The sequence below is a fragment of the Talpa occidentalis genome, unplaced genomic scaffold (assembly GCF_014898055.3).
Source record: "Talpa occidentalis isolate TD23 unplaced genomic scaffold, MPIMG_talOcc4v2.1 talOcc4.11, whole genome shotgun sequence".
In the NCBI taxonomy this organism is placed as follows: Eukaryota; Metazoa; Chordata; class Mammalia; order Eulipotyphla; family Talpidae; genus Talpa; species Talpa occidentalis.
Genome location: NW_023601104.1, coordinates 13,528,865 through 13,554,642, shown reverse-complemented (window position 1 = coordinate 13,554,642; position 25,778 = coordinate 13,528,865). Strand labels below are relative to the sequence as shown.

At 38.7% G+C, this 25,778-nt stretch overlaps 1 protein-coding gene across 4 annotated transcripts in view; it reads right to left on the bottom strand.

Moving 5' to 3' along the window:
* Positions 1-25,304, bottom strand: part of CTDSPL2 (CTD small phosphatase like 2) — a 60,550-nt gene extending 35,246 nt beyond the window's left edge. For 2 of the 4 annotated variants that reach the window (XM_037502387.2, XM_037502388.2), the window contains exons 1-2: positions 25,046-25,304; positions 3,540-3,749 (exon numbers count right to left, since the gene is read on the bottom strand). In XM_037502387.2, the coding sequence (XP_037358284.1) occupies positions 3,540-3,725 (186 nt within the window). In that variant the 5' untranslated portion in view covers positions 3,726-3,749; positions 25,046-25,304. The other 2 variants (XM_054701144.1, XM_037502389.2) reach the window with 1 other exon arrangement.
* Positions 25,305-25,778: the final 474 nt, after the last annotated feature.

The following is a 25,778-nucleotide window of genomic DNA, read 5'->3' as shown; positions in this document are numbered from 1 at the left end:
TATGTTTCCTATGTATTAGAACACATTTAAGTACAATTATGGGACCAATTTAGTTGTATATTCAGCAATTTTTTGGAGATCAGCAATTTTTTAAAAAGGAATTTAACATTTTATTGTACAAAGAAGTTTTTAAAAAGTCAAAAACTCTTTACTTCAAAAAAAATGCCAGTGAAGTGCCTTAAAGATTAAGGTATCATTCTCAGTGGTATCCCATTAAAAAAAATAATAAGGTCTCATATTATACTGACTGAAAAGTGTACACAGTATCTGAGAAGTATCTGAGACATATAATAATATATTCGTGCACAAAAGGTAGTACTGTAAGTTTGCTGAATAAAAAGTGAATAAAAGAAACAGGCACTTCTACTTTCCAATGATAAAGTAACTCACTGATTTAAAACATACCCAAAAATACAGAAAATTAGCCAATATCTAGTCTTCACAATTGAACTTTTCTGCTTCACAGATGTGGCTGGTCTTGCTATTTTGATTGTTTTTGTTAGTAGCATCAACTAATTATCAAATATATTTAGTATGAATGCAAGGTAATAAAAACAAGTAGGGGCCTCCCTGGTGGCGCAGGTGGTTGAGCGTAGCGCTGTGAAGCTGTCCACAGCCTCTGCAGTGCTGGTTCGATCCCACCAGCAGCAGAGCAACCCACTTGGCGTGGCAGACCTCTCCTGTCTTGCCCACAGCTCTCCTCAGCAGCATTTTGTCAGTCTGCCTGCCTGTTCTGTTCCCCGCTCTGTCTCTGGTGAGTACCTCTCACCCTCCTGTATATCTGGCCTGTACCCCGGTTCTTGTTTAAATAAATATTTAAAAAAAAAAAAAAAGGAAAGGAAAAACAAGTAGTGAGCTTTTATTTTTTTGCATCTCACAGTTTATCCTGGAATAGCTTGTGTTGACATTTGCAAAAAGCAGTGGTGGATGTAACTAAGTACAACCTCAGCCTAAATCAAGGCACTGACACCCACTAGTTACTATTTTCTTTACTGCCATGCACTTGCTGGGGGTGGGCCAATCTATTTAAGAATGTCCTTGATGAAGCTGAAAATTTAAATTCCAACCTGTAAATATGTGCTAATGTTCTGTATGACAAGATGGAAAGTATACACAAAGCACTTCTACCGCTCAACTTGTGCTTCCACAACTATCTTTTTTTCCCCCCAAATATTTATTTATTTATATATACAAGAGCTCAGGTGCAGGCCAGAGATATAGGGGTAGGGAGTGTGAGGATTCACCAGAGAGAGTGGGGAGCAGAACAGGCAGATCGACTGAAATACACTGCTCAGGGAGCAGTGGGCGAGACAGGAGAGGTCTGCTGAGTCATGTGGGTAGCTCCCTGGCCTGGGATTGAACCAGCGTGCAATGGCTATGGACAGCTTCAAAGTGCTGCATCCCAACCCCTTACGGCATCAGGAGGCCCCCATAATTGTCTTGAAGGAATAAAAGCATGTGCATGAGTTGCTAGCTCAATTAGACCACTTTTTCTGTGGATTCTATTTTTCACTTGAAGTAGATATTTTCTGACAAGTGAACTTAGATTGTTTTGTTGAGAACAGTGGGCACGCTCACAACTGTAATATTTTAATATTGACTAACGAAATGTCAATGTGAATACATGCAGAAGATCTGCATAATTCACTGAGCCAAAATTTTCCAAATAAACAGTGCATAAAATTACGAATTCTTAGATAGGCTAAAATTCCATTCCAAGTGAGAGACAGACCAACAAAAAGATCAGTACAGTCCCTTCAAATTTAATCTTCAATAAGAAATTATACTACTTGTCTATTTTTGGTATAGTATTCAACACAATATCCAGTTTTCTAAAAAAGACATTAAAATGCAGTTTCTTTTCTTTTTTCTTTTTTTTTTGTGGGACCCTCGCCGGTGGCCGGGGACTGAACTGGCGCTGCATAGGCTGCGGGCAGCCTTGCAACCCAGCGCTCAACCGCTGCGCCACCACGGTAGGCCCAAACTGCAGTTTCTTTACTAAATACATTTGAGTATATTTTCCTTTATATGCTTCAGTGGTAACAAACTACCTTCTGTTAAGGCACCATTAGATTTACAAAATTATAAATGTCATGATTCTGACTTTTGTTGTTTGTCTCCAGAAAATAGTTATGTTACTTATATTAACATGTTTTAGGTTTATAATCCTAATTATAAATGTTATTTCTAAAACTCTTCATTTTTAATATCCAATGAGATATATATTGACAGATATAAGCCATAAAAAGAAATGTTCTTTTGGTTTCCAACAACCAATAAAAAGAAACAGGAGACTGAGATCTAAAGGTTTAAGAGCCACTTATTCAATAGGGACTGCTGATGAAATCACAGGAGCAGTCATCCACCAAATGGGGAAAAGTTTGAGTTGATAACTCACAAAAGATCCACACATGACCAACAAGCACATGAAAAGACACTCAATCTCATTAATCATAAGGAAAACCAAAGCCAACCAAACAAACAAAAAAATGACATATCACCTCACACTTGTAAAAAGGCTAAACTTTATAAAAGATCGACAATACATGGATCTCCATGGTGGCGCAAGGGGTTAAGTCGTAGCACTATGAAGCTATCCGCAGCCACTGCAGCATGAGTTTGATCCCTGGCCAGGGAGCTACCCACATGGCTCAACAGACTTCTCCTGTCTCACCTGCTGCCCTCCTCAGCAGTGAATCTCAGTCAATCTGCCTGCTCTGTTCCCTACTCTGTCTCTGGTGAATCCTCTTATCCCCTCCACCTCTGGCCTGTACCTCAGTTCTTGTATGCATTAATAAATAAATCTTTAAAAAATAAAATAATTCCTAGAAACACACATTGTAAACAGTCATAAAATTTACATACAATAACATCACTATTTATAGAATGCATTATTAAAGTTTCTCAAAAAGCTCTCCCTGCACTTGCCATTTAATCAGAAAACTCTAAGACAGATCAAGTAGACAGCACTACCCTATTTTACTGTCTTCCTAAGGCTTGGCAGGATAAATGACTTTCCTCAGGTCACTCAATTTGGTCCAGAGTATGAATCTGGAACTTATACCATCAGTCAGTGTTCATTCTTTCTTTAGTTGCTTTCTTTTCTCTTTAGGAAATAATAAACTGCACTGTACAAATGTTAGCATTCAGACTGAGAAAAGAAGTCATCTCCCTGAATGGAAGATGTAATAATAATATTAATAAGAAACTAATTTTTCTTTGAAATGAAAATATAAAAATGGAAGTGAAATGACCCTAGTAAAAGAATGAATAGGGCAATTTTCTTTTATTTCCTATATACCATGCTGTCAAAAGAGAACACTAAGTAAATGGAGTAAATAATCTTCTCTTCAGTAGTCATTAAATATTCTACGTGTTAATATTCTAAAATAACAGAAAATGTAGGTATTTTCTTAAAGTATGCTCAGCAATAGTACATTTGTCATCTTTACACGTTCAAAGAAAACAACCTAAACTTCACTTTTAATGATAATTTAAGTAAAAGGTTACTTTACTTTAAGTAAAAAGCACACCGTTACCTTGGGTGTGCTTCCTTTAATGAATTTTTTAATTGAAGACAATAAGCCGGTTTCATTCTTGGGTGGTTTTTCTCCTCCTGAAGGTAGACTATCATCAACCTCTGAATATTTCCTCTTTGCTCTGGCAGTGCGTTGTGTCTGGACTTGATTTGATTGCTGAGAAGTTTTCCGTGTTCTCAGCCTCATCTTTTATGAGTGCCACATGTAAAGCTGTTAAGTGAAAAATAACAAGGGTTATTAATATTAAACCTAGAGTACCCATATGTGCCCAGCGTGTATAATAAAAATCTCTTGGTTAAAAATAAAAGTCTAGGGGACTCAAAAAAATTAACATTTTAAGTGAAAAGGCAGTATGTCTGGTACTTTATATACATTATCCCAACAACTGCTAAATTTACCTCCTATGATCTAACAAAGGAATAACACCAACAAATGTACATGCTCATTCTACAACACTATGTTGCCTCCACCCATGCTGACAGTATCATTTATTACTTCAACAAATATTTATTGACAATTTACCACATTCAAGGCACTGGAGTAGGTTATGAACCTAGTAAATAGTAAACGAGGCAAGAGAGGTATTGCCCTCTGGAATTTACAATGTAGTGGAAAAAACCCTCAAAGAATGAATTTATTCCATGAACAGGATTCTAATAATCAATAATTAATATGTTAACAAGAACAGTTTTATCACTTATGGGACTGATCTTATTGTACACAGCGATACTCTAAAAACTGATTCATTGGGGGCCTCCCTGTTGGCGCAAGGGGTTAAGCACCACACTATGAAGCAATCCGCAGACTCTGCAGCACGAGTTCGATCCCGGGCCGGCCAGCGAGAAACCTACACGTTGCAGCAGACCTCTCCTGTCTCGCCTGCTACTCCCCTTAGTGGTGTATTTCAGTCTGCCTGCCTGTTCTGTTTCCCACTCTGTCTCTGGTGAATCCTCTCACCTCTATCTTTGGCCTGTACCACGGCTCTTGTATGCATAAATAAATAAATCTTAAAAAAAAATAAAAACTGATTCACATCACTAAGAAAACATGAGAAAATCTAACTAAACTCTCATTTTATGAATGAGAAAATTAGTGGTTGCCAAAATAGTCCTAAGAAGACTCAGAAAGAGTTAAGAAAATACCCTGAATCAGAGTTTGTGAAACAGAATATGGAAAGTGCTAAACTGAGAATTAAGAGATACGAATTCAAATCCCACTTCAATCATTGCTAAGCCATAATCACTTAATGGCATTTTTGTCACCTGGTAAAGACTTTTATCATACTACCATCTTGAGGTTCAAAAAAAGATACCAGAAAAAGCTAAACAGTGCAGTGGACTATTCACAGTGATTGCATTCACAGAAAAGTCTAATTCCATTTAAGCACTCTAAACTATTAAAAGTGGAGAAAGTTCTGGCAAAGAGTAGGGTCTTCACTGAGAACCTTAATAAGTTATGCCTTTGCTTATACAACACAATGGTCATAGAAAAGAAGTTAGAAATCCCTTTTTAAATACAGAAACCACATATATAGTATTTAATTCAACAACCCCCCACCACCTCCCGAACTCAAAGGATTCACCAGAGGAATTGCAAACAACCATTATTTCCTATCCCCAAAACGGTGCTCAGTTTAAAACTGCCAGTCCCAGAAAAATAAATACTGCCTTTTCTACTAAAGAGTCAATGTTAACTTCTAACGGGATTTATCATTCAAAGTACCTATTATTTACTTAATAGCTCTATTTACTGTTTATCTACAGTGCATAAATTCTTTTTTTTTTTAATAGAGGCATGTCTTTTTTTTTAATTTTTTAATTTTTTTATTTGTTTGTTTGATTGTTTTGTTTGTACATGCACTGGGTACAGCCAGAAGCGCGGGAGGGTGAGAGAATTCACCAGAGCCAGAGCAGGGAGCAGAGCAGGCAGAAGGACCGAAGTACACTGCTGAGGGGAGCAGCGGGCGGCAGGAGAGGTCTGCGCGCCATGCGGGACCCTCCTCCGGTGGCCGGGGAGCAGCCAGGGATCGAACCGGCGCCGCAGAGGCTGAGGGCAGCTTCGCAACCCAGCGCTCAACCGCTGTGCCACCGGGGAGGCCCTACAGTGCATAAATTCTTAATCCTTTTTTTCAGCACAGTACTCTGTAGAAAAGGAAAATTCCCATGTAGCAATGCATGGGAGAATTTTTCAAAAAGGTTATTTTTAATCAATTTTTGTATATTTTAACGAAGTCTTTAAAAAATATCCATAACCCATTAAATAAAAATATAAAACTTTTTTTAAAAAGATTTATTTTTATTTATCTATGCATACAAGAACAGGGGTAGAGGCCAGAGGAATGGGGGAGGTGAGAGGATGCACCAGAGACAGAGTGGGGAACACAGCAGGCGGAATGACTGAAATACACTGCTGAGAGGAGCAGCAGATGAGACAGGAGAGGTCTGCTGTGCTATGTGGGTCAACTCCCTGGCCGGGGATCGAACTCATGCTACAGTGGCCACAGACAGCTTCATAGTGCTGCGTTTTAAACCCTTGTACCACCAGGGAGGCCCATATAAAGTATAAAATTTTATGAAATAATATACTAATATAAAGTAGGTCTTAAAAAAACTAAAGACATAGTTATTCCGTTTTATGAGGTTCATTTCATTAAAATTTAAATACTTACTGGTCATCTGCTATCAGAATGGTAATAAAAGGATAATACAATAACTTCTGCCCGTAAGAACCAAAAAGGCTAGCAGTTAAGTATATAGCCATGTAATGGCTATATGCTCCGACAACGTAAATAAAAACAACTATTTAGGAGGGCAGGAGAACACAGCAAAAAAGAAAGTGCGGAATACAGTTTCAGTAATCATACATACAGTGATAGTACTGAGATTGCTATTCTAAGACTTGTAGATCAATATAATTGTTAGATTTCTAATTTCAAGTCTGTCATCCACTAAGTCCTTTGGAACCAATACAAAGTATGGAACAAGAAGACAGAGATGTAAGATAGATGATAAATAAAATCCTCAGAATTCTGCCGCCAAGTTAGTTAAGTCAACAATTCTCCATCCAAAAAAGCAATAACACAGTTGGACAAAATGATAAAAAATGCTATTTTAGCACTCTGCAAATCAATAAAAGGCATACAATAATCTGAGAACGCCCAATTTTGGGTAGTGACATTGCAAGTCTGTGCCATTCTTGTCTGGTACTCCTCTGCCCCCTCTCCCACTCCCCAAAATCAGATGATTTGGCAGACTGAGCAAACTGGCAACTTTGAAATCAGCATAAAAAAGACACATGATTTAGAGAAATTAGATAAAGACCACACTCAGTGGTGTCAACAGCATAAATGACAATTTTGAAATAAGTGATCATCTCTGTGACAGGCAAACTTGGAAGGCTACTAGCCTGAAGTTGTAACACTCACCTTCTGGGCAGCACACATGCAGAGCAGACTAAAGGTACAAGCTATCCACATTCTTGGCCAACCAGAGAGTTTCACATAGGACAGGGGATAAGGAAACATACAAGTGAAAAATAAGAGCTGGGATAGGAGCACTATCAAGCTATCCTCCAGCCATTGTGGCCTAACTTCGATCCCAGGCCAGGGAGCTGACCCATATGGCACAGCAGACCTGTCTTGCCCGCTGTTCCCCTCAGCAGTGGAATTCAGTTGATCTGCCTGCTCTGCTCCCCACTCTGTCTCTGGTGAATCCTCTCACACCCTGGACCTCTGGCCTATACCCCAATATGCATAAATAAATCTTTTTTAAAAAGATTTATTCATTTATGCATACAAGAGCTGGGTACAGGCCAGAGATGCAGAGGGGTGAGAGGATTCACCAGAGACAAAGTGGGGAGCAGTACAGACAGACTGACTGAAATACGCTGCTAAGGGGAGCAGCAGGCATGACAGGAGAGGTCTGCCTCGCCACGTGGGATTCTCCCTGGCTGGCCAGGAATCGAACCGGTGCTGTGGAGGCTGCGGATTGCTTTATAGTGTGGTGCTTAACCCCTAGCACCAGCAGGGAGGTCCTGCATAAATAAATAGTTTAAAAAAAAAAAAAGGAGCTGGGATAGATGTGGAAAAGGTTGAACTGTGAATACACACCCTGACACAGATGCATAGGCAGAAACAAAAGTCTTACCATGCAAGACATTAGGACAATATGTGTCCAGGCATTAGCTGACCACAGGCTATGCATACTCAGGGGTGAGTCCTACACTAAGCCAAGTTTAAAAATTAAAATAAAATACTAAGTAGAGATATTAGTGGCTGCATACTGTAGAAGGACAGATCCAAGATTTTGCCTACGAAAGTTACCAAACAACAACCTGCAGAGAAAAAAATTTCTAAATCCAGAGTAATGTTATCAAAAAAGTATGAGAGATGCAAGGAAACAAGAAAATAACCCAAACTCAGGGGGAGAAAATACAGTGAGTGTATATTATTTGTCAGGCTTACAACCACCCAAGGAGAAATATAGGTAACTATTTACATATGACGAAATTCACTCCTGGATCTCTTCTGAGTCTGAAAAATTGTCTATTTCAGATGGATACAAGCTTTTTGTCTGATTACAAAATATACACTTTAGAAAACTTTAAATACACACAAAAATATGAACAAAGCCCACAAAATTCCTCAATACAGATCCAAAATATACATGATATAATATTCTGCTTGTATATATATTTTTCATTGATACTTAGAATTACATTACATACAGAATGGTATAACTTAATTTATTCCCCTTTTATACTATAAACTTTTAACAATCTGAGAATTTTTTTAAAGATTTATTTATTTATGCATAGAAGAGCTGGGGTATAGGCCAAAGGTGCGGGGTAGGGGGGAGGGAAAGAAGGGAGTAATTCACCAGAGAGAGTGGGGAGTAGAACAGGCAGATCCACTGAAATATACTGCTAAGGGGAGCAGTAAGTGAGACAGGACAGATCTGTTGCGCCATATGTGGGTTATTTCCCTGGCTGGAGATCAAACTGAGGCCGATCTGAGGTGACAATACTGAGATTTAACCCCTACTCCACTAAGGAGATCCAAAATCTGGGAATTTTAATAGTTACATAATACTCCAGGTATGATCACTGACCTTTTGGAATATTAAATTGTTTATACTTACTCACTAACATATCACCTCAAGTATTTTAACTTTGTACATAAATTTCCACCCATATGTCTGATTTTTGGGTAATGAATTTAATAGCTCAAAGATAGTTAAAATTATTAGTACCTCTAAAAATACTATCAAACTGCTTTTTGAGAAAGGTAGTTTCAATCAGCAGGATATAAAGAGTAGCTATTTGACTGAATCTTACACCAGAAATATTTGCTTGTTGAAAGTAAAAATTTTAAAAAAGTGAAAATAATTTTAAATTTAATCATAACTAGAAAAACTAAATGTCCAAATTATATTTATGTAATTATAGTTACCTCTTATAGTTTCCATTTTGTTAAATACCTGCTTATGTCCTTTTCCTATTTTTGCCTAAGACTCTAAAGCTGAAAATATGCTAGTTCAAACTCCCCAACCAAAGTAAAAATCTTTTAAGTAGCATTCCTGTTGAAAAGTAACCTAAAGTCTGCTTGAATGACTAAGGAGACATGTAACTGACTACTTCATAACACAAATATTTACAAATGTTAATATAAATTTTCTGAACAGAATGGAATCTGCAAATATGTACTGTCAATTCCTTTACTTAATAATAAGTTCTAAGAAAAATTTAGCAACTTGGCGTAATTTTCCTTGTTTTAAGCCCCAAATTTTAAAACAAATGCTCATTTTAATGCTTAAAATGAGATATTTATGTAACTTAAGTACATCTTAAGAGTTTACATATTTGAATTATTTCTACCCCATCTCCCAAAATAATGGGACTATATTTAATACTTTTAAAATACTTTCCAAGGGCCTCCCTGGTGGCGCAACAGTTGAGCGCTGGGTTGTGAAGCTGACCGCGGCCTCTGAAGCGCTGGTTCGATCCCTGGCTGCTCCCCGGCCACCGGAGGAGGGTCCCACATGGCGCGCAGACCTCCCCTGCCGCCCGCTGCTCCCCTCAGCAGTGTACTTTGGTCCTTCTGCCTGCTCTGCTCCCCGTTCTGGCTCTGGTGAATTCTCTCACCCTCCCGCACTTCTGACTGTACCCAGTGCTTGTATAAATAAATAAAATAAATCTTTAAAAAATAAAATAAAATAAAATACTTTCCAAGGATCTCGATAAATATCTGCAAAATTTAATCTCATTGCATTTTCTGCTTATTACTAAAATTCTAAAATAAAGATTTAAATGATTATGCTTACTTGAATACTGAAACAAAATCCAATAAAATACACTACTAAAACACTGTATAAAAAATAGTGTTATTTTCTAAGAAGTTCCTTACCTGCTGACTTCAGAAAAACTATCCTTCAATCTATTATTTTCAAAAATAAAGTACCTGTTTTAACTATATCTGAACATGGGAAAATCAAAATGATACATAGGCAATTAACATTCCTTTATTAACCAAAGTATTGTCCTCAATGCTTTCAAATACATTATTACACTTAATCTTTCAACAACATAGTGTCCTTTATTTGCATTTTAAGACTGAGGAAAGTGAAGAAAAAGGCATAAGTGCTTTAATTAATAATTTCTGTATATTGATAAAAAGCCAGCAGTGTAAAAATAGTATATTTATCATCAATAAAAAATTTTAACTAATTCAAAAATTACTCAAAAATACCAACTTCCCATTACTCTCTAAAGTTTGTGTTTTTTCTATTTTTCCAAACAGTCATCCATAATGAGTGATTTTCCGACAGAACCCCTGGTAACGAAAGTCTTAAAATAGGGTCAGACAATGTCCAAACACCTGTGTTTTCAAACTGGCACTAGGGAGCTCAAAATCAAAGTTCTCATAGAAATTATGTTACAAATGGGTGGGGGGTGTTACAGCTCCAGGGTAGCATCTATGGCATATTTCTACCCACAATATAATTGAATAGAAAAAGCTAGACTAACCCTTCATACAATGTGAAAAACCATATTACATATTTCTTTTTTTTTTTTTTTAATTTTATAGAGGCATGTTTATTTATTTATGTATTTATTTATTTGCTTGTTTTGTTTATACATGCACTGGGTACAGTCAGAAGCGCGGGAGGGTGAGAGAATTCACCAGAGCCAGAGCAGGGAGCAGAGCAGGCAGAAGGACCGAAGTACACTGCTGAGGGGAGCAGCGGGCCGCAGGAGAGGTCTGCGCGCCATGTGGGACCCTCCTCTGGTGGCCGGGGAGCAGCCGGGGATCGAACCGGTGCCGCAGAGGCTGCGGGCAGGTTCGCAAACCAGCGCTCAACCGCTGCGCCACCGGGGAGGCCCCATATTACATATTTCAACACAAGAACTATATCCACACCAGAACTATAGACTCATGTTGCTAAGAAAACTGAATATCCAAATGGAAAAAAATGAAGTTATAACCTTATCTTATACCATATATAAAAATTAACTCAATGGATTAAGACCTAACTTAAAACTACAAACTCTTAGAGGAAAACTTCATGATACTTGTTTTGATAAGTATTTCTTGACTATGACACCAAAAGCACAGATCTCACACACACACACAAAAATAGTACACCAAAATTTAAAGCTTTTGTGCATCAAAGGGCATTATTAACAGAGTGAAAAAGGAGCCTATGTAAGGCGAAACACTACGTGATATGCACATCAAAGACATCTTTACAGACACATCACCCAAAGCAGTGATAGTGAAGGCAAAGATAAACAGCTGGGACTACATCAAATTAAAGAGCTTCTGCACAGCAAAAGAGACAATAACAAAAACAAAGAGAAACCCCACCGACTGGGAGAACATTTTTGCACACAACACTAATGATAAAGAACTGATCACAAAAATCTGCAAAGAGCTGATGAGACTCAACAACAACAAAGAAAATAATCCAGTCAAAAAATGAGCAGAAGAGCTAAAAAGAAACTTCTCTGAAGAGGAAAAGCAAATGGCCAACAGGCATATGAAAAAATGTTCAACATCACTTGTAATCAGGGAAATGCAAATCAAAACTACCATGAGATACCATCTTACACCAGTGAGAATGGCACATATTAAAAAAACTAGCAACAGCAAATGTTGGCAAGGATGTGGAGAAAAAGGAACTCTCCTGCACTGTTGGTGGGAGTGCAAACTGGTCCAACCACTATGGATAACTGCGTGGCGGTTCCTCAACCTGCTAAAGATGGAGCTTCCATATCACCCAGCAATATCCCACTCCTAGGTATTTACCCAAAGGACACAGAAACATCAATTCCAAAGACCACCTGCACCCCTATGTTTATAGCAGCACTATTTACAATAGCTAAGCTTTGGAAACAGCCCAAATGCCCAAAAGTAGATGACTAGATCAAGAAGATGTGGTCCATATACACCATGGAATATTACTCAGCATTCAAAAAGCATAAACACATGCAATTTGCAGCAACATGGATGGCGCTGGAAGGGATCATGCTCAGCGAAATAAGCCAGAAAGAAAAAGAAAAATACCGCATGGTCTCACTCATAGCAGGAATCTAGAAAACTTAAATAAGGGACCAGGAAAATGAATAACTATAAGAAAGTGAAAATCAAAATCAACAAAAAAACTATGAACCAGAGACACTCTATGGGGGGTGGGGGGCAGGGAGGGGAGGGATTGGGGTCAAAATAAAGGGGTTGAATTGTATGGGGAACATAAAAATAAAGTTTATTTAAAAAAAAAAAAGGAGCCTAAGTAAAGGGAGAAAATATGTACAAATCATGTATCTTCACAAGAGGTTACTATCCAAAATACATAAATTCTTAAAAATGACACTTCAACAAACAAAAAAAAGCAACCTTACTCAAAAACAGGCAAAATACTTGTATAGACACATTTCCATAGATGATAAAATTGTGAAGAAACGCGTGAAAAAAATCCTATCATTAGGGAAATACAAACCATAACCATATACTCACTAGGACAGCTATTATCAACAAAAAGCAAGTTTCAAGGATGTAGAGAAATTGGAACCCTTATGCATTTTTTAAAACAACACTAAGTTTTTGCGGGGCTTTTTTGGCACAAAAAACCTGGGTGTAGGCCAGAGGTGAAGGGGGTGGGAGGATTCACCAGAGACAGAGTGGGGAATAGAACTGGTAGATTTACTGAAATACACTGCTGAGGGGAGCAGTGGTCTAGACAGGAGAGGTCTGCTGTGCCATGTGGGTGAGCTCCATGGCAGAGGATCAAACTCTGGTCACAGTGGTGATAGCACTGAGACTTAATCCCTAGGCTACCAGGGAAGCCCGCCACTCGTGCATTTTTGTTGGGCATGTAAAATGGTTTAGCCATTTCCCATGCTGTGGAAAACAGTATGGCAGTTTTCAAAAAAATAAAAATAGAATTACCAATACTAGGTATATATTTCAAAGAATTGAAAGCAGGGGCTCAAAAGGTTATTTGTATACCCACATTGAGAGCAGTATCATTCACAACAGCCAAAGGTAGAAGCAAAACTCATCAGTAGATGAGTCAATAAACAAAATGTGGTATAAGCATGAAATGAAAATATTCAGCCTTAAAAAGGAAGGACGTTTTGCAATGCGCTGTAATGTGGATGGCACTTAAGGTAAATATGCTATGCAAAATTAAGTCAGTTTTCATAACTGACAAATATTGTATGATTTCATCTATATGCAGTGCTCAGAGTAGTCAAATTCATAAACAAAAAGTAGATGGGTCAAGTAAGGAGGAAAAAGAGAGTTGCTTAACATATATGGAGTTCTCGTTTGGGAAGATGAGAAAATCGTCGAACTGTAGAGTGGTAATGGCTGGACAGGATGAATGTACTTAATACTACTAAGCTATTAATCTTTAAATGATTAACATGGCAAATTTCATGTTAATGTATATTTTACCACTATAACAACATTTAAAAAACTACAGATCTCTACCTAATCCCTCTTTCAAAGACAATGTAAGGTAAAGGTTTCCAATAGGGTGAGAGATGGGGGAAAAACAGAATCTATTATTTTTTCCTTTTTGACAAACTATAATGAAAAGAGACTAGAATGGTGATAACTGAAAAAGATTTCTAGAAAATGAAAAGGATTTCTAGAAAAAGGGACCTAGAAAACACTTATTCTGCCTTTTAAATATTAACTTCTTATAAAAGAAATGACTTAATCTGTAAACCATAAAGATGATGGACTGTCAAGAATACAAAGGACAGAAATATTTCATCTAAATTTCAGATTTAAAAAAAATCAAAATATACCTATTTTTTCTGGGCATTTCATAACAGGAAATGGAAGGACAAGCGGGGCTGGGAGAAAGAGAGGTTCTGGGGAAAGATAACAAAAATTTAGAGGAAGAGCTGACCACAAGATACTTTTGGGCAAACCAGAGGAAAAGGTAACCTAGGTTATTTAGAGAATTATTCTTTCTATATCTAGCCAATTTGATAATTTGGTCTAAACCTTTTCTTTCCTGAGATCTAAGCCAAAGAGCAAACAAGGAAGTATATACCAACCAACCATAGGTCAAATAAGTCACAGAATTACAAACTACAGCTCCAGAAAAGAAGAAGGTTCCAATGACTAATTGGAGTTTTGTCTAAAGAGCCATTTTTACACATTAATTGGGTTCTGCCTATGCAATATGTCACCAGCCTGCCAACAAGAAAAAAAAAAAATTGGATGAACCATAAAATTAAACTTTCTTAAACTGATAAGAGCTGAGAACTCAGGACAATTAAAGATTTAAGAAAAGCCAAGAAACGGGATGTCAGCATTGGCTCACCTGTGGCAGAGCAAGGGAAGAGAGAATGGTCTGATAAAAACAGATACAAAGAAGTAATCTAAAATTGTTAATAAACCCCTAAAGGCAGAGCAAAGGCTAGCATAAGCATGTACTTCTGAGAGCTTTAGAAACAATGGGAATTAAAATGTGTTTGTAGGATTTTTGCCACAGACCTCTACCAGATGCTCACTATATGGGTACATGAGACTGAATGAGGCTGAAGAGTCCTCTTCTGTGGTACAGGGCTGGAAGAGGTGAGCAGCCTCTACGAATGGAAAGTCCAACCCCTACCAGATCCTTCTTCCCTAAGGAACAAAAACTTTAAGACTGAAGGAGCAGCAAGTCCAGTTTTTGTCCTATTCATGATACCCAGCATTGAATAAAAAACTGCAAGGCTCACAAAAAGGGAAGAAAATACAACCTATGGTGAAGAGGCAAAGCACTGAACAGAATCAAAAATCAATGAAGTTGAAAACAAAAAAGTCAATGAAACCAAAGATAGACTTAAAAAGATAAATCAATAAATTGAGAAACAAGAGAGGAAAGGACACAAGTTACCAACATCCGGCATAAAAAAATAAACACTACTCACCCTAGAGGAATGGAAAGAAAAGGTATGGAATAATACTTTATACCCACGCATCCAATAATTTAAATGAAATGATCAAATTACTCAAAAAATGTGAACCACCGGGCCTCCCCGGTGGCGCAGCGGTTGAGCGCTGGGTTGTGAAACTGCCCGCAGCCTCTGCGGTGCCAGTTCAATCCCCGGCTGCTCCCCGGCCACCGGAGGAGGGTCCCACATGGCACGCAGACCTCTCCTGCCGCCCGCTGCTCCCCTCAGCAGTGTACTTCCATCCTTCTGCCTGCTCTGCTCCCCGCTCTGGCTCTGGTGAATTCTCTCACCCTCCCATGCTCCTGACTGTACCCAGTGCTTGTATACATACATACATACATACATACATACATAAATAAATCTTAAAAAAAAAAGATTAAAAAATATGAACCACCAAAGTTCGCACTAGAATTAGTCCTATATCTATTTTTAAAAACTGAAATCATAGTAATATAAAAACTCTAGGTCCAGGTAGTTTTACTGGAGAATACCTCTATACTCTGCCATTATATATAATTACTTACTACTAGCTCTCTCATTCTTTGCACTCCATTAGTAAGTTTCCTGCTTACATAAAAGAGATAACTGCTTCTGTTTCTTTTCCCCTGTTAGGGATGGATTTTTGATTGCTATTTTTGATTGCTGAATAGTATTCTATTGTGTATCACATATTCTTGCTCCAGTCATCTATTTTGGGGCATTTGGGTTGTTTCCATATTTTACCTATTGTAAATAGTCAGCCCAAGGGGCCTCCCTGGTGGCCCAGGGGTTAAGTCTCAGAGCTGTCACCACTAATAGACTCAGTTCATCAAGGGCCATTGAGCTAACCCCACATGTGGAGCAGCAGACTTCTCCTGTCTCCCCCCCTGCTCACTGGAGCAGTGTATTTCAGTAGATCACCTCTTCTGCTCACTACCCTGTATCGGGTGAAAACTCCCTCTTGGCCCCCAGCACCTCTGGCCTATACCCCAGTTCTTCTACCAAATAAATAAATTTGTCTTAAAAAACTAAAGTTCAGGGCCTCCCTGGTGGCGCAGCGGTTGAACGCTGGGTTGTGAGGCTGCCTGCAGCCTTTGCAGCGCCAGTTCGATCCCCGGCCACCGGCGAGGGTCCCACATGGCATGCAGACCTCTCCTACTGCCCGCTGCTCCCCTCAGCAGTGTACTTCGTCAGTCTGCCTGTTCTACTCTCTCTGCTCTGGCTCTGGTGAATTCTCTCACCCTCCCTCGCCTCTGACTGTACCCAGTGCTTGCATAAATAAATAAATAAATAAATCTTTAAAAACAAACAAACAAAAAAAACTAAAGTTCAACCCAAGTACTAGGCATCCCAGTAAGTAACTACCTCTACACCAAGTCTATAAAATTGGGATTATTTCACCTTACTTCTTCATAAATGACACTGAAATAATCTGTTAACATATTTTTAACTATACTAGACTCAGTCTTGAAGGCAGAGATCTTATCTGTAACTCCTTTAACTTGGCACACAAGATAACTCAATTTTTGTTGAAATGAGACATAATTTTTCTCATTTTCCTCAGAGAATAGAGAATGGAGGAAACAACTTTATCGATGAAACACAAACAATCCTCACTATAGAAACCAATTCTGCTCACAGAAAAGGGCCTTAAAAAAAACTGAAATTGTTCCTTCCTTATGACATTTCCTTCCTCTTCACAATATCCCTGATCCCAAGTAATATTTGAGGCAAACAATTATGGTTGCAAATTGCCTTGTGTTTAAAAAAAGACTGTAATAATGATAAAAGCATAAACCCAGTAGATAATTTGTTATTCAGGTCTGAAGTACACAAATCTCCATCAAAGCAACAAAATAGCTCAATTATTCTTAACAAATTATCTAGCACTATGCTAATATGCAAAAAAAAAGTTTCTTAGTGAAGGAAAGAAGGAAACAAAAAGCAAGAAAGTAATATGTATAAATATTTTATAAAGAGGTCACAAGCCAAACTTTAAAGGAACAAAGTCTAGATTTTTTCCATAAATTTTAGGTATATGTAAATTGTAAGTTGCCTATATAAAGATTAATACATGCAGACAAGATTCTGGAATAGCCTCCTGAGGGAGTTATAAGAGGAATAACTTCCAGTTTAGAAGGTATCAGTCTCTCAATCGATCACTATTTAGCTGCGACACTGATGAAGTCAGAGAATCATTCTAGCACTTCATTTCCTCCACAGTCAAAGAAGTTATAGAATGTCAGACCAATGCATTTCACTACATATAAATTTTACCTTTAAAAAAAAGGTGTCAAAATGGGAGATGAGTCATTCATCTCTGCTGTCTTTATCCTTCTACCACATACACTTTATCCCACATCACCCTAATTATGAAAAACATTTACTATGTTATAAAGTTTTCAGAATGGTTCATCATTAATAAAACAATTACTGGAGTAGAAGACTCCTTTGTCTCCTCTAGCTCTAAATTCCTATGGGTTGCAAATTTTACTCTATTGCAAATGACATTACTACTAAATTTATATTATAACTCATTCTAAAAGAAAAAGCTAAAGATCACTGCGTTGGTAGACACAAAATGACATTTTCAGCAATTGTTTCCATTATCTGTATTTCTAGACTAATATGAGGCCAAGAGTTACAGGTATTGTAACTGTCTACTTTTACTCTCTACTATTACTTCCCTAAACTTTCATTGAAAGACTTCAGAAGAGATTTCTCTGTTCCTAATTGCTGCCTAATAAAAGTCAAAAGTTAACTAGGCAGAAGGAATAGTAGAGGAGTACTATATAAAACATCAAGACAGAAGATTCTTTTCACTAAACCCTTTCCGATAAAGTGTATGCTGAAGACCACTGGTCTTTTTGGTCCTTACTACCTTTGATCATGACTTTTCATTAGCTAATATTATAAGACTCTTCAGAAACTACTAAATAAACTATACTAAAAAATTTACAAATCCACAAGGAATATACAAAAAAGAAAAGAGCTGCAGAGATAGGTTGGTAAAAACTACAGCTTTTTCCTTCTTAAAGTTTCCTTCAATGAACAACTAGAGGATGTTTTTTTCTAAAACTATCACCCATTACTTTTTCTTTAGAAAAACAAAACATATGTGTTGTTAGTTTGACTAAAAAGTATAAAAATATGATTTTTTTAAAGATGGCATTGTTCAGCTGTTGATCACTGAAAATACTTAAGGTACAGTGACTCAAATACATGTTTTAAAATAGTTCTAGCACCCCAAGCTGAAACCTTGTATGTCCTCAGCAGAAATATTAGGGCAAAGTCATTACTGTTATGAACAAAATGAGACAGAATGCCCTTCTGGTGAGGATATACTTTATTTCTTTAATTTTTAACAGAACAATAATTTGGAATCTTTTAACTACCTTCTATAAATAAAATTTAAAAATCTTGTAAGAAAGAGCATCCTAACTGCATGATATGAAACAAATTCATACCAATAAATCTTTATAACACCACATGCTACTTTAACAAAAATGTTATAAATTCATAAGAAATGAAAAATGAACTTTTTTTATTTTTTATTAAAGATTTATTTTTATTTATTTATTTTATTTATTTATACAAACACTGGGTACAGTCAGGAGCGCAGAAGGGTGAGAGAATTCACCAGAGCCAGAGCGGGGAGCAGAGCAGGCAGAAGGACCGAAGTACACTGCTGAGGGGAGCAGCGGGCAGCAGGAGAGGTCTGCGCGCCATGTGGGACCCTCCTCCAGTGGCCGGGGAGCAGCCGGGAATCGAACGGGCACTGCAGAGGCTGCAGGCAGCTTCGCAACCCAGCGCTCAACCGCTGCGCCACCCAGGAGGACCGAAAAATGAACTTTTTTCCCAAAATGTTCATAGGAGACTTGTCACTCCAGTCTATCACTTTTCATCACATTACTATTCTTTCTATAATACACATATATATTCCAACATATTTTTAAATTTACTGATGTCACTTGTATACATATAAGTTACGATGCACTTACTGGTACATCAACAAAGAAAATTTGAAGATTAAAAAGTGAACTTAATTTGGGCAGAATTTTCCAAAGAATGCTTTCTACTTAAGTAGTCCTCACCAAAACTGGGTGAGAGGGCAGAGATATGTTTATTTATACTCTTACCAAAAAATTCTATTTAAAGAAAATTTTTCATTAACTGTAGTCTCAGGACAGTAGAAAGCTGAAACCCTCAGCACACATTAATTTGGTAAGAAAAGAATTAACGAGATGTTGACAAAAAAAGTTATCCACTAAAAATCTTTAAAATTATGAAGTACAGACAAAACATCAAGTCCTTTGCCCAAAATAAAATTTGCACTGCATAAAAGAAATATTATCATTATTACCACCTTCCATGGAAAATTAATCATTATGGTTAGGATAAATTGAATGCAAGAAAGTTTCTAAAGATTGCATTTTTTAGGGTCTCCCTGATGGCTCAATAATGCTGATGGCAGCATTATGAAACCGCAGGAGTTCAATCCCCAGGCAGGGAGCTACCCACATGACTTGGTAGAACTCTCCTGTCTGGCCTACTGTTCCCCGAAGCAGTGTATTTTTGCCCATTTTGCTCCCCACTCTGTCTCTGATGAATCCTCTCACTCTCCCCATGCCCCAACACCTCTGGCCTATACTCCAGTTCTTGGATGCAAAAACAAAATGAATCTTAAAAAAAAAAAAATTGAATTTTTATTTAAATTACTAGTAAAAGAGGACATATAATTGTAATTTGCTAAAAGAAGTTCTCTCTTATTTGCTGCTACTAAAATAAAATTAAAAATACATGATTACTTGAAATGTGATTGTGTGTGTATGTGTGTGTGTATATATATATATAATTTTTATCAGTACATCAAAAAAATTAAAGGATTATATAATTATCTATTTAACCAAAAATACAGGATTACCTGTAAGGTTAGTGAGAGGTTAATCACCTTCACCTCAACAGGATAATCATATATGGTGAATACCAGGAAGAAAGCAATTATTACTAAAACAATTAATAAAAATAATAATAGTTTTACTCAACTAAAAAGACACCTATGTGTTCTGGATAATTTTCTTTAACAATATATTCTTAATGGAACAGTTTTTGGCAGCTCCCCTGCCCACCTGTGTCTATGCAGGCATCCTCTCCTTTCCTTTTTTTATATAATAAACCTGCCCTTTTGGGTATTAAAAAAACACATACTTTAGGGCCTCCCCGGTGGCGCAGCGGTTGAGCACTGGGTTGCGAGGCTGCCCGCAGCCTCTGCAGCGCCGGTTCGATCCCCGGCTGCTCCCCAGCCACCGGAGGAGGGTCCCACATGGCGCGCAGACCTCTCCTGCCGCCCGCTGCTTCCCTCAGCAGTGTACTTCGGTCCTTCTGCCTGCTCTGCTCCCCGCTCTGGCTCTGGTGAATTCTCTCACCCTCCCGCGCTTCTGACTGTACCCAGTGCTTGTATGTATCAACCAATCAATCAATAAATCTTTAAAAAAAAAAAAAAACACATACTTTAAATTCCTACTTAAACATTACTTTAACTGGCTCCGTGAGAAACTTAAACGATCAGGATATTCAGCTAAAGGGTCTTAATCTTTCCCTTACATATTTTTAGCAATGTCTCTTCTTTTTCAGTTTCCAGTTTCTCAGTATAGAAGTATTTAGTCCAAAGAAAGAAAGCTATGTATTCCTATAAACTATTCTTAGAACTTTAGAAATATTTAGCCCAATGAAACCCATTCTTCCTAAACTATATGTCACTATTACTACTATTATTTCTGAAGTATCCAAGTGCCTTTTAATAGTAGTTTTATGGTTCTTTACTCAAAGTAGTAAACACATTTATTTGCTCTAAAATTATTATTATCATGAAAAACTGATTGCTAGAACCACAAGTCAAAGCACTTTGGATGATTCATGTTTAATCTAGACGTACTTCCTTTTCTACAATCTCTCTAAATTAACACAGGAGAGCCTATGAATATTACAAAATATGGGGTTATTAGACCTTATATTAAAGTTAAGACTTTTTATGTAAATATTTTACAACAGATTTTTCAATGGCATTTTAGTGTTTCCATTCACATTTTCTCTAAAAATGCTCTACTAACTGGAGGGCCTGCAAATGAGGTAAACAAACAAAAGGTTGGCCAAATCTATAAACCATATTTGTCATTAATATCCTATAATTATTCTTAGAACCACACTTAGTCTCACCCTTCATTACTGTCAGATTCACAAGATTTCCAAAGAACCTCAAGAGGTGAAGCTTCTCACAATTGACTACCTCCATCATGCCTTTCTCCCCAAGACAATATACCACAACACCCCTGATCACTGCAAAAAATGTACTTCTACATTCACACTGCCTCTGAACCATTACCTGTTTTGTGGTATCAGCAAGTTTATTTGATAAACTCATCTGTGCTAATATTGTTGATAAAAGACAACAGTTTAAAGTTTCTTTTCCAGAGAATATAATTTTTGACAGAGGATTTGAGAAAGAAATCCATTAATACAAGAGAGACAAAGTTTGGCATTGGCAGTTCTTAATACCATATGCAATGTAAATCCAATTATAAGTTTAAATTAAAAATTGATGTAGAGATGCAATCAGTAGTGAATGTATGTCTGGCTTAGATATGTGCCTCATGGCAAATGTCAAGTGGAAACTAAAATTGCTACTGTATGGTTTTATTGTAAGTCCCATATCTGTTAAATGTTCTGATCTTCCATGTGGAGCAATGACTTCTTATAATCAATCCAGTTAAAAGGATTAGGGAACTTTTTTTTAAATTTTTTAAATTGTTTATTTATTTATTTATTTTTTAAGATTTATTTATTTATACAAGAACTGGGGTAAAGGCCAGAGACACGGGAGGGTGAGAAAATTCACCGAGAGAGGGGGGAGCAGAACAGGCAGATGGACCGAAGACACTGCTGAGGGGAGCAGCGGGGGAGACAGGAGAGGTCTGCTTTGCCATGTGGGTTTCTCCCTGGTGGGCCAGGAATTGAATCGGTGCTGCAAACCGTGAAGAGCCTCACAGCTCAGTACTCAACTCTCTGAGCCACCGGGGAGGCCCCCCAGGTCAGGTAACTAATCTACCCAAAGAATTAATCCACATTGGTCCTCCCTGGTGCCACAAGGGGTTAAGATGCAACCTATGAAGCTGTTTGCTGCAGCATGAGTTCGAGCCCCAGCCAGGGAGCTACCCACATGGCGCAGCATACCTCTCCTGACTCACCGGCTGCTCCCCTCAGCAATGTATTTCAGTAGATCTGACTGTTCTGCTCCCCACTCTGTCTCTGGTGAATCCTCTCACCATCCCCCCCCCACCCCACATCTCTGGCCTGCACCCAGCTCTTGTATGTATAAATAAATAAATCTTTTAAAAAAAAAAAAGGCCTCCCCAGTGGCGCAGCGGTTGAGCGCTGGGTTGCAAAGCTGCCCACAGCCTTTGCAGCACCAGTTCCATCCCTGGCTGCTCCCTGGCCACTGGAGGAGGGTCCCACATGGCGCGCAGACCTCTCCTGCCACCCGCTGCTCCCCTCAGCAGTGTATTTCGGTCCTTCTGCCTGGTTTACTCCCCACTCTGGTTTTGGTGAATTCTCTCACCCTCCCGCACTTCTGACTGTACCCAGTGCTTGTATTAAATAAATAAACAAACAAACAAATCTTTAAAAAAAATAGAATTTACTTTCACATCATGTGTAGGTCCTCTCAGCACTTAAGCAGACTTTGAGTCTTAAGACACTTAAGGTGTTTTCACAGTAACTTGGTAAATTATAAATATAACTAAATATTATTTATTTCACATTCTGACAAACCACTTTAATCTTTAATGCACTAATGCAAAGCAGTCTCCTATAACTAAGATAACTTAACACCATTTTATCCAATCTGCAATTAATCCTTTAGTTTTAATAACAGTCTAAGTACATCCTTTCTGAAAAACAGGTCCAAGATATTTTTTAAACAGATCTGGATGGATTCTGTTATATGATAATCTTGAGAAGAAACCTCGTGACCAGAAATATCAAACATGGTATTAACTAGATGAATTTGGGAAAGAGAGAACTTCACCAATTCTTAATTTCTCACCAACGATAAAAGAATAACATTACTAGCTCAAATGAAATGCCGGAGAGATACTATGTAGAAAAGATCATACTGGGTTTTTCTATACAATACTATATGAAATTTCTACACAACTACAAGTCCACAAATATTGATAATATACCAGTAAAGAGCTTTTATATACATCCTTTCAACCTAGACTAAAAAGAATATTAAAAGACTGCAGACACTGATTTAATTAAAACAATTTGGGAAAATTCTGGAATATAAATCTACATAATAAAGTGTGTTCTACAAGTCAAATTTTATTGAAAACATTAATGTTTTATAAGTTATCCCAAAAGGTCATAAAAACAGTCTACTCTAGACCAACAATTTATTTTACATCATTTTAACTCACATATTTGGCCCTATTTTTAAAATGCGTTAACAAATACACCATGCACTCATTTCTACTTCCCACCTCCCCCTCTTTTGGTCCTAGAATTACGAAATTCAACTCTATCCTAAAAGACTGCTCAATCTAAGAACTACATTTTGCTTTGACTTTCTTTATGACCTTGGAGGGGGGAGAGAAACCTACCAAGTGATGACTGTAATGATGTTTATGAGTTGCTATTTATTATTGAAATTTAATCCTCATCTCATGTTAACAATAGTGAAGTCTTCTAAACTACCTAAAGAATGGAAAACTTCAGTTATATGCATCAAAGATAAGCGACATGAAGCCTATTTTTAAAAATTTACTATTTAAAAAAAAAATTCTAAGGTCCCAAATTCAGCAAGATTGAAAAATAAATTCTGAAAAACACCAAGACCTATGGCTTTTCCTTCTAGACAACTGGCCTGCAATGGGGGGGGGGGGGGGGAGAAGGGGGAGGACCACTAAAACTAGTTTTAACTTGCCATTTCCTTGCTTTTATAATGACAACAGCTGGAGGACAGGCGAAAATTTAAAACTTGGCAAGGAACGGGCAGACGGTTATACAAAGAAATCTACAATCTGAAAATTACCAAGATAAGTTTGTTATTCAAGACACTAATTTGTATAACCCATGTATACAAATCACCTTGGCACTGTTTACTAGCATTAGAAAGATGCCTGCCTTGGAGGAACATCTACTAAGCACATTTCATTTCAGGATCTTAGGGCAGTTTACAAGCACTATCTCCTTAGGCATCCCTAAGGTACTCTAAAGTGCTTAACATCATTCACACATGCAGCCACCACTAGGGTGAAAAGTAAGTAAACACGATTTACTTATGCAATTATTTACCACAGAATTCTAGTCAAGAATGCAAAAGTAAACACCGATACAGGCATTCAATACCCAAAGAAAGCGTAGAATACCACGGCTCATAAGTCACTCTTAATTGATCACGGAAAAGAAAAAAAAAAAACAAAACACAGGGGCCAGAGGCCTTCCACATGTCTGTTCTTTACTACCGCTCTTGATCTGAAAAAGTAGTAACAACGTCAACTCGCTATTTTAACAGTACAGAAGATAAACACAAGTTAGTGAAATCTCTCCCTCCAGAGCCTCACAACATGTTTATAAAAAATTAAGAGCAACGCCCCCTAAAAAACACTCTCACTAAAAAAGAAGGAAATATCGAAAACCCGAGGTGAACCAAGATGAGAGAAGCTGACTGAACCCCATTACCTGCAGAGACCCCAGGGTGTGGGACCAGGAACGTGAGATCGGGGTGGGGGTGGGTAGCAAAGTGAAATCTAACCCCAGAAATCACAACACAGGCCGCAGCCTCGGAGCTGAAGCTGGCGGGAAGTGAGCTCCCTTTCTATTCTTAGGAGAAAGTCCAGAAAAGAGAGGCTCTCCCCAGCGGACATCCGAGGCGCCCATCGTGCATGCCTACCTCGGCGCCGGAGCCGCTGGAGGACCCGGTTGAGAAGGGGAGGAGATCCCGGCAGACGGCCCTGGAAGAGGAGGAGGACTAAGGTTAGGAGCAGCGGCAGCGTGTGGACGAGGGGGATTACCTAACTGTGACGACAGAGAAAGTGTCCTCAGGCTCCGGCGATGGTCCGGACTGCGCAACGTGTGGTGTCTTTCCCGCTTAGCCCGCAGCAGCAACACAACCAGCTCCTTCAGCCAGTCGCCATTTCCCGCCTACCGACCTGCTGCACCGCACGGACAGGGACCCGGATGGAAAGCGGCCTCTCCGCGCAGGCGCCTTGACGTCCTCCTCCCCCTCCCGCCACAATTCCGCGAGGCGGGAGGGAAGGAATGCGGCCGGCTACAGCTATGGGGGGGGGGAACCCCACAAAAACAACAACTTTTACTTCCGCGAAGAGCGGTGGCGTTCCTGCCGCCGGAAGAAACTCGGGAGGTGGAATTTCTCACAAAAATTGAACGCGAGGCCTTGACAAGGGATGGAGTAACGAGGACAAAACCTACGCGGCTACGCCGGGCCCCGCGGGATGTTTGTACTTCAGGAGCCGCCGTAGCCGCCTGTGGTGGTCGCAGGGGGAGTAGGGAGGCGAGCGTTGAGAGTGGAGAGGCGGGGACCCGGAGGACGGTTTTCCTCCCACTGCTAACGGAACGGCTGAGCCGGAGCTGGGAGGGGGAGTGCTCGCCCGGCCCGGAGGCGGGGCCAAGGAATGCGCCGCGCTCCCTGGCGGCGGGGCTGAGGGAGCCGGGCGCGCCGGGTGGGTGGAGCTGAGGGAGCTTGGGGCGGGGCTAACGGCTTGGCGCGCTGGAGGTGGCGTGTGG